The sequence below is a fragment of the Cinclus cinclus genome, chromosome 4 (genome assembly GCF_963662255.1).
Source record: "Cinclus cinclus chromosome 4, bCinCin1.1, whole genome shotgun sequence".
Taxonomy (NCBI): Eukaryota; Metazoa; Chordata; class Aves; order Passeriformes; family Cinclidae; genus Cinclus; species Cinclus cinclus.
In genome coordinates this window covers 60,217,276-60,232,308 of record NC_085049.1, presented here as the reverse complement: position 1 = coordinate 60,232,308, position 15,033 = coordinate 60,217,276, and the positions used below count along the sequence as shown (strand labels likewise).

The window sequence follows — 15,033 nt, the reverse complement described above, 5'->3', positions numbered from 1 at the left end:
TTGTTCCTGAGAAAACAGTCTTTGCAAAAAAAACCCCAATAAAAGGTGCTTATATGGGTTGCAAACACTTAGTAACATTTCAAAGCAGCATCCCTTTTTTTTGTTGCAAGTTTTCTTTCCACTTCTGCTTCTTCTGGCATTTGAGAAGTGACTCTTGGGACCACTGTCAGCATCAGGTAGCTCAGCTCTGAATTCTGGTGTCACTGAGCTGCTAGTTGGAAAGCTGAGGTTCCATTGCTCCAGCTGGTTGCATATGTGATATGGGAACTAGAGTCTAGATAGTAGACTGTTCAGGGTACATATGTTAGTTTTTTTCATTACAGTAGTGTTGTTCCACATTTTATCTAACAGATAAAAAGACAGGGCATGCAAATGTCAGTGATACCATGTCTCAAAGTTGTAACCTGTTAAATGGCTTAAAATTATACATTTAAAATTTAAAAATAATTTTCTTATAAAAGGAAAAACTACTGTATTTTATAACGCCTAGAAAAGCCTAAGCACGATGAGGACATCTTGCCTTTTTTCTGAGATTTTTCCCAGTGTGTCTTGTATTTTTTGATCTGCATGTGTATGAACAATTAATTCAGATTTTAAGTTTGGACTATCAGAAGTTGGGTAAGTTTTTATCTGTAGATATGTTTTGGCAGTTAGTGACCACATCTATGGAATTATTCAGTCCTACTCATATTGAAAGATAATGGTAAGGAAATTCAAGGTGTTTATCCTATGGCAGAGATGGAACTGTAATTTAACACTGAGACTGTTTATAACATTCATCAAATCTATCTTTAAATGCACAAATTCAGCTTCAAATTCAGTAAATCTTTTTTTTTTTTAGTAGAAAAACCCAAACTTTCATAGTGTTTTAGCTTGTGCTAAAAAAATCTTTCTGTAAGAAAGCTGAATTTTTCTGTTACCACTGTTTAAAACAGCAGGATTTATTTAGTGTTTGGAGATGTCACAGCTGAATTGAAAGCTGATGTTTTGAGTTGTTGATAATAACTGAAATCTCAAACATTTGTGGGAAGTAAGAAAGTGCATTATCACAGCCTTGTTGCTCTGGCTGAGTTCCAGTCATGCAGTTTTACTAGTGTAATAATCTAAGCAGCTGTTAAAATACAGTATACAGAAGAAGATAAAACTCGTATTGGAGAATCAGCTTTAGCTCCATAAGCTAAATAATGGGTCTTTCTAAGGGACTTGAGTTGCTTGTAAAAGTTTTCTAGGAAAGACTCTCCACTTGTGTTCTGTTGTGTTCCAAAGAATGCAGTTGTCTAGGCATAAAGTGCTGAACATGTAAGAGCAACTCTGCGAAGCCACCAGCAGATGAAATATCTTAGCCATGTGAATGGACCTGTCTGTCGTCTTTGTCCACGAGGAGTTCATTTTTCCCACAAGGAGTTCATTTTTCCCACGAGGCATCAAAAACTCATGGGGAAAAAAACCTCGAAAATTTGGTATGAGAAACAGCTTCATGAGGCAGTGTCAGAGGAGGTATTATCCTCTTGAGGTAGAGAAGTGCTTCACTTAACTGTGATGCCAAGGTGATGAGAGCATAGTTCAAGTTTGTATGTGATATTATCACATATACAATAGACAAGACCAACCTCTTTGTACTGTGATAGTTTACTCTGATTTAAGAAGGCTTTCACCATCTAGGCGCCTGTTTTTCTTAGGCATAGATACATAATGTGGGCTCAATCTTTCGTTGAATTTCAGAAGGCAGTTTGCCAAAGTGGGGGAGGTTGGCCTGCGCTTTCAAGGCAGAAGTCACACTGCAGTCATGTCAAAACACTAATTTTCTGTTGGAATACTAAAAAATGAGTGGCACTGCCTAGGATCTGAAGAACGGAAGGTTTTCCAGCTGCCATACTTGAGCCCAGGTTGGATCTCAGCCGTTTTTCTGATTTAGCATTCAATATCGCAGGAATTCAGCGATCGCCTAAAAATGCTCCTAAATGCGCATTAAACACCTATTCCTTATCGCGGCTGTGCACCCCCACTCGTGGGGCGATCGCTGTTGTGCGACTCCAGGTGTCAGACGGAGAGCCCTTGGCTTTCTACCGCGCCGTTCGGAAAATCCCGTCGGTCGAACGCGCGCGCCCCCGCGCTCGTGCCCGCGCCCGACGTCCGCCGCGTGGGGCCCGTTGCTGGGTGGAATTTAAGGCGCTCCCCTTCTCATTGGCTGCCGCGCGGCTGCTCCGTTCAGCCAATGGGAAGCGGGCCCGCGGGTCCGCCCCGCCCCGCCCCGCCGCGGCGCCGGCTGCGGCCGGCGGGGCCCCGCGGGCGCCCCCTGGGAAGCGCCCGCGACACTGCAGGGCTCTGCCGCAGGGGGACGTGCCTCCATGGCCGCACTGCGAACCGCGGTTCGGGACGCGGCGGGGACGAATCAGCTCAAGGGGGTTTTAATTACGTTTCGCCTTGTTCTGCTGTGCGTGCGCTAGATGAAATAGGACAGGGTGGTGACGTAATTTCTTTCTTAGAAAATGGTCTGTTTTTCTCCCTACTCTAAGCTAATACTAACATAATTTTAGCCTAAAAGGGACAAAACTCAAATGGTCTGTGGTGTGCTAGAAGAGTTACTATTTGCACATAGGATAACCACGTGATCTCTATTTTGTTTATTACATTTAAAAACAAAGGTGCAGTTATATGTGGAGCTCACTAGGCTGGTGGTGTGTATTCCATTCAGCCAGATCAGTAGACTTGTGCTAGAAAACCAAATTACTGGCACATTATTTAATTACATCGTCTATAAGGATAGGTCTCAAACAGGTTATTTCTTTTTCTTCTTTGAAAATAGTTTTTAAATTTCTGACAACTTACATCAAAATTGCTATGGAGTATTTAAATTGAAAACTGCTTTTTATGAACCACTACTTAAGAGGTAGGTTTTGTTCACCAGTCTTATTTTCTGGAACTCTCCATCTAGAACACATTACTCATGACCATTTGCTGCTTCCCTTTTTTTTTTTTTTTTTTTTTTTTGTTTGGTTATGCTACATTTTAAGTAGGCTTGCACATTTGAGCACTGCTGTTCATTATTGGTGAACTTTACTTTCCTACACGTAGTTCTTGTGCTTTGGCAATCGTTTTATGGTCGTGGCGCATGCGGCTAGTGCTGCATGCCCTCCAGGAGCCCTTTGCTGGTGCTGTTCTAGAGCCATGATGTTATGTAACCCCCATTAGTCACCATTGCTTAGATTGCAGCTTCTCCCTCTTTCTCCCCCATTTTCCCATGACATTCCCTTTGCTGGCTGCCTGTCACTAGGCAGGATTCAGGCAGCTCCTTGCTGACTGGTTTATCCTTTTGAACAGCTCATGGGCTTCTTACTTGAGCACAAGATCACAAGCTGATCCATACCAGCTAATACAATCTTTTCTTGATATTGAGCTGTGGTCTCTTTACACAGTAAGAATGATAAAACATGAGGAGGTAGAGGGAGAACTTTAATTGGCTCAGAAAAGAGACCTTCCCAAATTTCTAGCCACACTGGCACGTTTTGTGTGCACATTTCGTCACGAGAAGAATTTCTAAATTTTGGAGGGAGGTGCCTAATGTGTTCACGTCTCACAGGAGTAATTATGTATGACTTTAAAGCTTAAAACAAAAAAGGGAGTTTTTGAATCTAAACAAATGAACATAATGTGTATGTTGGTCTGTCAAAATTGTTGACTTTAGTAAAATCAAAACAGAAAATCAGTGCAAAGCCTATATCTTTATTTACAGCATTTAACCCTTACACAGGTAGCTGTACATGCTGGAGTCATTTTGTGCTGATGCATACACAAGCCGTTCTTTGAAATAAAAGGTGCTCCTCTGTTGGCTTGGTGCCTGGGCCATTGGTTTCCTCCTTGTGACTTGGTCACACGATGAGTAAAAAAAGAGAACACCCCGACATCAGATCAGGGAGGTGTTTAGCAAACACAGCTAAACATGTTGTTAACTATAAAGGGAGTCTACCAAAATACATTCATGTAGAATATTTGTAGCTTGGTACCTTTTATTTGTGCAAGGCTGAATTCAGGTAGGTTGCTCTGTTGCTCTCTGAAGGGGTGCACCTTGCTCCTTTTGAAAGACTGGAAACCAGTATTTATCAGATGGTGGATGACTGGCTTACACTGGTGTGACCAAGCCTGTCTGGACTGGCTACCAATTGATTTGTTTTTCTTTCACGCAGCTCTCACATGAGATCTGTTCTTTGGCTGCACTGTGCTCCCTTGTGGGTATGGCTGGAAATGCTTGAAGACTAGTCTGCCCTGGTAACAGCATATTTTGCTGTTAAAAGATGAACCCAAAACACTGGTTCATCTCATCTATGCTTATAATTTTGTTCCAGTAGTTTTTTATGGAATATTTTTGGTAGTTTTAATCAAATACTCTTTGGTTGCAAAAGACTGTGGAATTGAGCAGGAAAATATGCATGAGTTACTCCCATAACCATTTAAAAATGGAATTTTGAGAAGCCTGTATTTCCTACAGGTTCTCTCTAGAACTGTGTTAGTGTTTTATGTTTAACTAGATTTTGGATAACATCCTAAGACAAAAAGCAAACATAATTTTAAAATATGTTAGCAATTCAAGCTTGTTAATACAATTTTATTTTTTTCAATAAAAAAGTAAGGATGCATCAATATAAAGGGATTCTGGTGTTTGAATTTTTTAAGACTGCTCTTCTTGGCAAATGTAAAAAGAAGTGTCCTTCATTTTCTTTGTATTTATTTTAAAATATTAATGAAAAACTGCTTAGATGGCGTAAGGTAATTAGAATAGCAAATTTAAGTTATAAGGTTATTGAAGTGATGCACTTACAAATTTGATTTTAAGACATCTGTAAATGTTACATTTATCTGTTAATGTATTTTCTGGTCGCAGGAAAAGTAAGACTTTGTATTTTGTAATATATTTTGTAAATTTTGGGTAATGCCTATAGAAGAAAACACTGTAGTCTGGGAGTTGGAAATATCCTACTGTAATTTTGATGCAGAGGCCCTGTTCTTGTACTGTGCTACCAGAAGATTCTCACTAGTGGGTCTCCTATTAGGAGTTCTTGGACTCGTTTAAGGTTAGCCAAGCCTGATTTATTTATTTATTTATTTTCCAAATTGCCTCTACAAGATAAAAATCTGTAACAGTATGTGTGTTGGTTATTGGGGTTTATATGTGTGGAACATGAGCATGATGGTCAGTGTTCTATTACATGAGTCTCACACGTGCTTTTATAATGATGTGATAATGTCTGCCTTCCATTTGAAGTTCCTAGGAAGACAGAAGGGATGTTCTTCCAAAAACTGCACTTGCACTTCCAAAATACTGGAGATTTTTATATGCTTTTTGTACCTTCAGGTCTAAAATTCTTGCATTAGATATATTCTCTTCTGAAGGACTATGAAGAAATTGTGTTTAGCATGTAGACAGCTCTGGAAAGGCATTAATTAACAGCTCACCTGGAGTTCATAAGTCATCTGACTAAAAATGGTTATGTGGTGAGAACCATTTTTCAATTCAAGTAAAGTGGTGTTTCAGATCAGTGTTTCTGTAGGTGTTATATTTTGCTCCCACTAGTGGCAGTGCAGTAGCAGACAATCCAGTTCAGAAAATATAGGTCAGAATGGCAAAAAAAAGTCATAATGGTATTATTGAGAGTCCATAAATAGACCTGATACTGCTTTTTGTCAAAATTTGTTCATCTTTTCTTGAGGTGTAAGTCAAAGTACTATCAGTATCTCAGATCTGAGGATTCTAATTTTTTTGTGGAAAAGACCTGGAAAAAAAAGTGTAAAGGAAGTTCAGTGTTAAGTTAAAAGGAAATATAAAAAATTGCTTTGTGCTTTGTCCCTGTTTTTCTCAAGTCATGTTAACTAAGTATAAAATAAGCCTTAGAATTGTAACGTGAGGTATGTCATGATTGTCAGGTTTACAGTAGAATTCATATTGTACTTTAGAATATATATTCTTACCTTGCAATGTAAAGTATTGTAGTTAGGGATAAATGTTAAATAACTTCCTTCACAAAAAATTGTTCCAAATAGGAACCATTAGGTAACTAGGAAAGATCCAGCAGGCCGAAATGATAGGAGATAAAGCCTGTGATCCATGATGAGATGCTGAGGGAGCTTGACAGCTTCAGTCTGCTGAAGAGAAGGCTAAAGGGCAATCCTAGAATTGCCTAATTAAAATTTGTAGATGAGGTTGGCTACAAAATGGTGTGGAGGTTGTGGCATCTGTGTTCTGAGTTTTGCAGTTCGGTTCATAGAATTGTGGAATTGTCAAATATCCTGAGTTGTAAGGGATCCAGAGGGATTGAGTCCAGCTCCTTGCCTGGCACAGGACAACCCCAAGAATCATTCCTCCTCCCCGACAGGGTTATCCCAATGCTCTTGAACTTGTGGTCACATAACTGTCATTGATCTGAGCTAGTGTTGGCAGTAGTCCTGCATTTTTATTTTTTTTTTAACGAAAAAAAATTAAAATAATTTTTATGCCTGGAAAGACAAAATGCAGTTTATTAATGAATTTCTTAGCTCTGTAAATGAAAATTGATTGGGGACTGACACAAAATAATACTAAATATTTAAAGTGCATCCTTTGTCTAGTAATTCTGCTGTGTCAGTGTTATAAACATTTGTCTTTCTGATCCTTGTGGGGAAAAAAGTCATATTGAAATAACTGCCTGATAGTTTTCTTTTAGTTACTGTTAATATATTTTTTGCATGTTTTTGAGAAGCTTAATAAAGCTGTATGCTTCATAGGAGTAACTTTATGATTGTTTGTAGCTTCAGTAGGCATAAATTGGTTTGCACCAGCTGATTCAAGATCTGAGTTACTAAGTTACATTTAGGATGTAAAAACTTCCTTAGCTGCTTTTTGCTTCTGAACATTATCATATATAATCCTTTAAAGCTAGGCCATTAGGCAAGGCCACATGAGGAAAAAATATTTTAAAAATCTCAATGGATTTGTTTTGTTTAATGGAAATAGATGAAATAATATTATGATTTGTTTCAACAAAATCATTATCGTTTTCTAGGTAATGCTAGATTTAAGTCCATATTTTGATTTGATAAAATAGATTTTCTAACATTTATCTTAGTCTTTTCATAAGCATTTTTATTTTTCTTAATACTCGTTTTGGTGGATGGAAGGAATATAACTGTGTTGAGGGCAAACAGACCAATTTTCCCTGAAAGAGGAAGTTTTTCTACAAGGTGCTCCAATACCTGTAGTTTTTATGGCCATAAATAGTCTTAGTAAAGTATTACTGCAAACTGAATGGAAGTGGTCTAAAAATCCAAGTTTATTTAACCATTGTATAGCTATGGAGGATGAAAGCCTATTTTATTCATGCAGGAAAAAAGTATCTTAATGATACATTGAGAAATTCTTTGTATATAATGAAGTTTTCTTAAGAGTGACTTGGTGAAAAATCTTGTCGTTTACCTCAGTTATTAATTCTGTTTAAAACATAGGACACTAAATATTTTCAGAAGAATGGAAATATTCTTGATCCATTAGTTTACATTCATTTCTACCTTTTTATGAGAAGAGAGACTGCTGGCTCTTAGTATATCTATTTTTAATAGCATACTATGAGACAAGTGGTCTAAAATGTGTAGTTAGAATGTTATGCATGATACTGTAGTGTGATCTCTGATCTTTGCAGAAATGTGCTTGTGCAGCATATAGAGAAACTTGGATCCATTTTTTTGGAAGTCAGATGAAATTCAAGTCTTCACAGGTGTTTCTTTGTTTCTGTCAGTAATATTTTCAACTACTTTACTTTAAAACATGCCAAACGTTACAGTCTTTCTTAGTAACAGTGTAATATGACAATGATAAATTTCAATCTTCACAATTCTGATTTTTTTTTTTAAGGGCTAAGATGGATAGCACAGAGGAACCTCAGAAAAAAGTCTTTAAAGCACGAAAAACAATGAGAGTAAGTGATCGGCAACAACTTGAAGCTGTCTATAAGGTTAAAGAGGAGCTGTTGAAGACAACTGAAGTGAAACTGTTAAATGGAAAACATGAGAATGGAGATTCTGATATAAATTCACTTTTAAGCAATACAGACTGTACGGAGGACAAGAAAGAAATTAATGGCATGGTTGACTTGTGTGTTAACTCTGAAGAAGGAAGAACAGCTTGTGATGAAATTAGTGAGACCAAAAGCCCTGAAAGTAGGGCAGGAAACGTAGTCAATGATGTAGAATCCAAACCTCTAATGACATCTTCAGAAAACATTACTCCTGAGCAAGCTGAAGGTACTGACGTTGCAGTAAAATGTGAGGCTGAAAATGGAGTTGGTAGCAGTAAAGATAACTTCAATGAAGCAAATAATAAAAATGATAATTTGGACCAAAGAGAGAATGATATCCCAGCAGAAGGTGAAAGTAAATCAGTCTCTGATATTAGTGACTCTTCTGAAGAGAAGGTAGAAACAAATGATTTACCTGTGAATTCCAGCTTGTCTGGTGAGGGAAAGAGGACTGAAGAAGTCACTGTTGAAGAGGTTGTTGGAGAAGCAGCCATCTCTAGCAGTATGGAAGCTGACCAGGAAAAACAAGAAGGCAGTGCAGGACTTTCAGAAACCACTGTTTCAAAGACAACAGATGAGCCAAGTGAAACTATCTTAGACAATACTGAGTGTATGGAAACAGATGACATTATTCCAATTTTGGAAAAACTAGCACCTGCTGAAGATGATCTGAGCTGTTTTTCTAAAAGTTCTCTACTTCCAGTGGATGACACAGTCCCAGACTTAGAAGAGAAAATAGACAACTGTTTAGGTTCACCATCCAAGCAGGAAAGCACTGAAAGTCTGCCAAAAGAGGCTTTCTTAGTACTGTCTGATGAAGAGGATCCCTGTGATGAGAAGGAGGAACATGCTGAAGTGATACTACCAAACAAGTCAAGTCTTCCAGGTAAGAATTTTCTAAATCATTAGTTTCCATTCGAGTTTGGGATTTTATTCATTTCTTAGATCTGGCAGGGTTCTGAATCAAAAAGGCAATCTTACCCACCAGTAATGTTATGCACTGTTAGTTTTCAAGGGTGGCATTTGAGGCCCAGGAAAACAACTTAGCACTGAAAAATGGTCATCTAAGAAATTTGGGTTGTTTTGATATTTTTAATTCGTTTTGGATTTTGGTTTTAGGGTTTGTTGTGGGTTTGTTTTTTTTTTTGTTGTTGTTGGTTGGTTGGTTTTTTTGTTTGTTTTTTGTTTTTTTGGTTTTTTGTCCTCGTAATGGTTTGCTTTCAGTTTTTTTTTTACTCTCTAATACTCTGTAAATTTGGGTGCCAATTTGGATGAGGTAGGGGGTGGAAAAAGGAAAGATGAGTAATTTTCAGAGAAAGAACAGAAATATTTGGGAGAAAAATGCGTTCATTTACTGCTTTCATGGGGAAGAAAGGATTTCAGCATTTTATCATTTATTTACATGCAAATAAATGATAGGGAAAACACACATGTAATCCAGGTGTGCCTCAAATTCTCTTTTATCTCTCACTGAAAGACTCTGTTGGAAAAGTGTAATGAAAATATGTGTTATGTATCATTCTCATATCATATAGCTTTTATTAATTTAAATCAGTGGTGTTTATCTAAGTTTTCTTTGACTATGGCAACTGATCGGTGCTTTTAAATGTTAAGTATGGGATCTCTTCATCTAGTTAGCAGAACATTTTTCCAAGTTAAACTGAATGGGTGTCCTTTGTAGTATACTGTTTCATACAGTTTTGTAAGCTTTTTTTCTTTTTGACAATGGACATTGATTGTTACACTATTGCACTTCTGAAAATAAAACAAATTAATAATTTACAGATAAGTTGGCACTCTTCTTTTATCAGTAACTAAGAAAGGTACTGTTTCAAATAATCTTGGGACTGGAATTACTTTGTTTGTTTTTTTTTTTTCCTTCCCCCTCTTCTCCCCAGCCACCCCATTGTGTAGCTTTTATTAACTTATGACCACATTAACCCAAGTGTGTTTAAATATGGTTGACTGGGTAGAAATTTCATAGTTTAAACAAGATTCAGGTTTTAGTCTCTGGGAAGTTAGTAACCATAATTTCTCAAATCTTGTTTTACTGATGATGATACCATGGCATTCTGAGTCTTCAGTCTCTGAAACAGCTAGAGAAACAGAGATAAGAACATCTCTTCAGCCCTGTTGTAGACTCCTCCTTTTCTAGTATTTACCTTTAAATTATGCTAGTTAAATAGAGAGAAGAGAGGTTCCATAGTTTCTGCTAAGGATCCTATTTAGGCATTAGCTGTTGTCAATGTGATTGAAGAAGTGGTACCATTGTTGTACACTTAAAGTCTTCCAGAAACTATTGGCGGTGGGGGAAGCACAGGGAGAGAAGGTTGTGTGCAATTGTATCAAAATTGTAGTGTTGTGAGTCCCTTTTATGAAATGAACATTACAAATAAATTGGTAATCTTAGTTCTCACTGAAGTTGAAGGGTTCTCTCATTGAAGCCATTAGGTTTACTTTTTTCATTTTACCCAATGAGAAAACATTCTAGGATCACAGAGGAATTTGCTATGGAGCAAAAACACTGAAGTGAGTATTAAATACTGGACTATAGTTTGCAGAAATTTAAAACTAATGTATCCAGCAGTACTTTTTCAAATTCTTAGTTTTGGTGACAAGGCTAATTCTTTTGTCTAGTTGTTTTATTTATTGGCTAATAGCAGTTTATGACTCAGAGTTGTGTGGCTGTAACTGAGACTGTTCACGACATGAAAATAGGTCACTGTGATGTTTTGCCATAACCAGCCATAAAGATAATAGAAGAGAGGTTGCACAGGCAGGAAACAGTTGCATGAGAAAACAGGTAGAGTTACCTTATAAAGAGTAACTTCTCGAAAGAGTCTGTGAAAATTAAAGCTGTGGAGACCGTATGGAGATCATTTCAAGATGCTATATTGGAGAAACTGGTGCAAACTACTTAGTTAAGAAGTAAGAGTTCAACAAGTCCAGATAAAAACCAACATGGCTGAACAACAGTGAATACTGGAAGACTGTTCAAAAGAGCAGATTAATAGAATGTCTTTCCCAAGTGGAATTAGTAACTATAATAACTATGTTGTCGCAGATTTTTGTAATGAAACATCAGAAAGTCTTGGAGCTTTTTGTGTAAGCAAACAGGCACATGACAGGGAAGCCCTGTTGTGAATTCTCTTGGATATCCAAACACAAGTGGTTTCTTACCAAAAACTTCTGGAAATGAAACAGTAAAATGGAAAGTCCTCGTGGAGGAAATAATCAGCTGAAGAATGAAGAATAAATTCAGAGTTTTAGAGACTGTGCTGTGTGACTGAATTAATAATTTGCCCAAAATGAATGGTAACTAATGAGGTGAGAGTTTGCTGATATGAGGAACTGGAGAGGATTTTTTCAATGCTGATTGACTGAAGAACAAATATGGCAGATGAAACTCTCTGTGGTTATCTACAAAGTGGTGCACATGAGTACAAATTTGATCAGAAGGTAGAACTGACTCACCAGTCAATAAAAATATTTCAGGATTATAGTAGATACTTTTGAGGAAACATTGTTAAGATGGCAGTTGAGTAAAGCAAGTGAAAAATGATGGGAATAAATTAAGAAACTGAGTACAACTTTGCTATGATACATCAAGTTCATAGGAAGCTGACAAGGTTGCATTCATTGCTTCTGCCTGTCTAGCATCAGGATAAGGAGACCACAGCTTAGCAGTGAAAACTAAGCTGATAAGCAACTGTGAAATTTTTTTCTCCTGAAACTAGAGAAATGTTTAGCTGGGCATCAGTTTAAACCACTTTTAGTTAAATGAGTTACATTTGTTCATGGTAATGTAAGGAAAGGACCTTCTCATCCCTGAAATTACTTGTCCTCTATATAGAACTGAAAAAAACTTAGCTTTGCAGCTTGTAACATGTTTTAAAGACATTTTAGGTATGTGTATCTTTCCATGGAATATTTGTGTCCTTCAGCTGAATACTAAAATCTCTGAATACTAAAATTTTCTTGAACTTAGCAATTCTCCTTTAGATTCATAGGTAAATGAGTCCTATTTTATTCATAGCAATTAAATACATGAAGCTTGTCTCAAAGTCTTAAAAAGCAGGTGGCATAGGCATTATGCTAATTTATTACCTTAAAAGTACTTCTGATTTGGATTGAAGAATTTTTATTGCGAATATTATTTTTTACATTAATAAGAAAAAATAAAAATCTCATAATGCCAGGTTTTTGGGTTTTGACACCTTCATTTTTCTGATTGATTAGGTAACTTCTTTTAAATCATTTAAGTGTTCCTCATAATAGAAAGAAGACTTAAGAGAGTATCAAGCATACCTTTGCAACCATAACTTTCCTTAGAAAAGCTAGTAAACTCTGTTTAATAACAAAACTAATATAGAAAATTGAATGTGTGTACGGATCAAGATGTGCATAACAGTGCTTACTTGCTCTGTTATATTCTGCATAGATTTTACTGTAATCTTAAAAACGTTGTATCTAGCAAGCACAGAAACATATAGTGGAAGCTTGTTTCATACACATATGTATGAAAGTGGAAGTTCATGGAACATACAATAAAATTTTTCAGGGAATGTTACTGTTTTTATATTTGTGTGTTTGGTGGCTTCAGATTTTTCTCTATTTAAGCATTGCCTAAACTGTATAATTTTAAATTACTAGTCCTAAATTGTGATACTTTGTATTAGCAAGAAACTTCGAATTGAAATTAATGTTTGTTAACATAAATCTAGGTCTTTCCTACCATTAAGATTATGGTTGAAGTTGCCAATTGTAAATAGAGAAACATATTCATATTTTCTCTTTTAAGTGGAAAAGTAAGCTAAAATAATTTATTGAGAACTTTAGCTACATTAAATATACATCATTTTGTTTCAGAGGTAACTGAAACATGTTAACCTAATAATTGCAGTTCAGTAATTCTGGTTTGAATGTTAAGCAAATTCAAAAGTGAGTCTTAATGTGTTGCATGATCGTTCAAATTTTTGTTTTGATAGTATCCCCTTATTTTTTCATATGTTTCATTCCCTTTTTGTCATACTTATTGTTCTTGCCTTCCATCACATGTTTTTTCATAAGTTTTTCTTAACTCATTAGTCAAAATAGCACTGTTACAAGACTTTTGTAGATCTAAGTGTCACGTGGATTTTTCTCCTTCTGTTTATAGAAGAGGTGGAGAGGGACAGAAAAAAGGAGTGTGAAGATAAAGGAGAAGAGGTCCACAAGGAAGAAGAGAAACAAATAGAGAAAAGTATGTAATGTTCAAACCATTGTGTGTCACTGGGTTGTACATATTAGAAGCACAGAACTGTTATGTTTGGAAGGGACCTTTGATTATCTAGTCCAATGCCCCTGTTAAAAACCATGTCAACTAGAAAGCAATTTGCCCAGAACCATGTCCTGATAGGTTTTAAGTATTTCTACAGGCAAAGATCCCACTAATTTCAGTGCTCTGATACCAGTGTTTGACCACCTTCACAGTAAAATATTTTTAAGTGTTTGAGTGGGAAATTCCCGTATTTCAGTTTTCATCCATTTCTGTCACTGCTGCTCATTAAAAATCTTGTTCTTTGTTCATTCTCCTGTTCTTCATTACCTGTCAGATAATTCACACACAAAATCTCCCCTAATGGTCTTCTCCAGTTGAACAATTCCAGCTCTTGATGAATGCTCCTATCTCTAAAACATCTTAGTGACTCCACATGCACTCTCTCCAGTATGCTCACTTTTTTTTTTCTGTTTAGAAAGCCAGAACTGGACAAAAGACTCAAGGTTCGGGCTCACATTCCCTGGTTAGAGGGGAATAAGTACCTCCCTCAACCTACTGTCAGTACTCACTCTCAGGCAGCCAAGAATGTTGTTGACCTTCTTTGCCAACAGGACACATTGTTCAACTTCACGTACATGGAGATCACCAGTGCCTTTTCTGAAAAGGTGTTTTCCAGACAGTGAATTCCCAGCCTGTACTAATACATGGCTTTATTGCTACCCAAGTGTAGTACTTGGCCATCTCCTTTTCTTAAACTTCATGAGGTTCTTGTTTGCCAGTTTCTCCAATTTGTCAGTGTGGCTCTGAATGGCAGCGTAACCACTTAGGAGTGTACACATCACTCCTTCCAGTTTTGTGTCACCTGCAAGTTGCTGCAGATATCCTCTTACCTCATTATCATGAATGAAGATGGTAGTGTTGGTACCAGTAGCATCTGCTGGTGTGCGTTACTGAGCTCCAGCTGGCCTATGTGCCAATAATCGTGGTTCCTGGAGCCCAGCTGTTGAGCCAGTCCAATTATCTAGGTCATACATCAAGAATTTGAGAATGGCTTGGATGTCAGAAGCATTATTGAAGATGCTCTCTTCTCATCCACCAATCCAGTGGGCTTACTGTAGAAGGCTGTCAGGCTGATAATGCATGATTTCCCCTTGATAAATCCATTTTATTCCCCATCACCGCCTTCTTAATAGGCTTACAGGTGATTTCTGTCTAGACTTACTTGCTCCATCGTGTTTTTAGGGACTGAGGTAAAGTTGATAATCCTGTAGTTCCCTGGATCCTTGTTACATAATCTGAAGATTATTTAGAAGCAGATGTCCCTCCTGTCCTCAAGAACCTTCTGGACACAGTGCCAGGAGCTGGAGGAGTTAACGAGGTCTCTTTGGTTCTTTTGTGCTTCATCACTGTGATGAAAATAGCTTTTGTAAGTTAGTTCTGTTTTGAACCTGTTCTTTTCTTAGATTTTTACTTTCCTTCTTAACCAAGAAGTGAAAGAAGAGTTTGAATGTTTTTTTCAGTCAGGTGTTGGAGGTACAAGTTAAAACTTCATGGCAAGTAAATACAGTTAATTGCTGGCTTAGTTAAATGAGATGTAGTTTTATTTGGCTGGAATTCTGAGAAGAGGATTCCTTTTTCAGAAAAAGGTTTTATTTTGCTTCTCAGAAGCCATATTTCATTTCAGGATGGTGCTGATAGGAGCAGGAAGAACTGGAGGGAAGTTCTGGAGAG

General features: G+C 37.1%; 1 protein-coding gene across 1 annotated transcript in view; it reads left to right on the top strand.

Annotated features, from left to right (window-relative positions):
* Positions 1-15,033, top strand: part of ATF7IP (activating transcription factor 7 interacting protein) — a 73,252-nt gene that overhangs the window by 27,326 nt on the left and 30,893 nt on the right. The window contains exons 2-3 of the mRNA XM_062492274.1: positions 7,880-8,928; positions 13,201-13,284. Coding sequence (XP_062348258.1) covers positions 7,887-8,928; positions 13,201-13,284 — 1,126 coding nt within the window. The 5' untranslated portion in view covers positions 7,880-7,886. The remainder of the gene's footprint in view (positions 1-7,879; positions 8,929-13,200; positions 13,285-15,033) is intronic.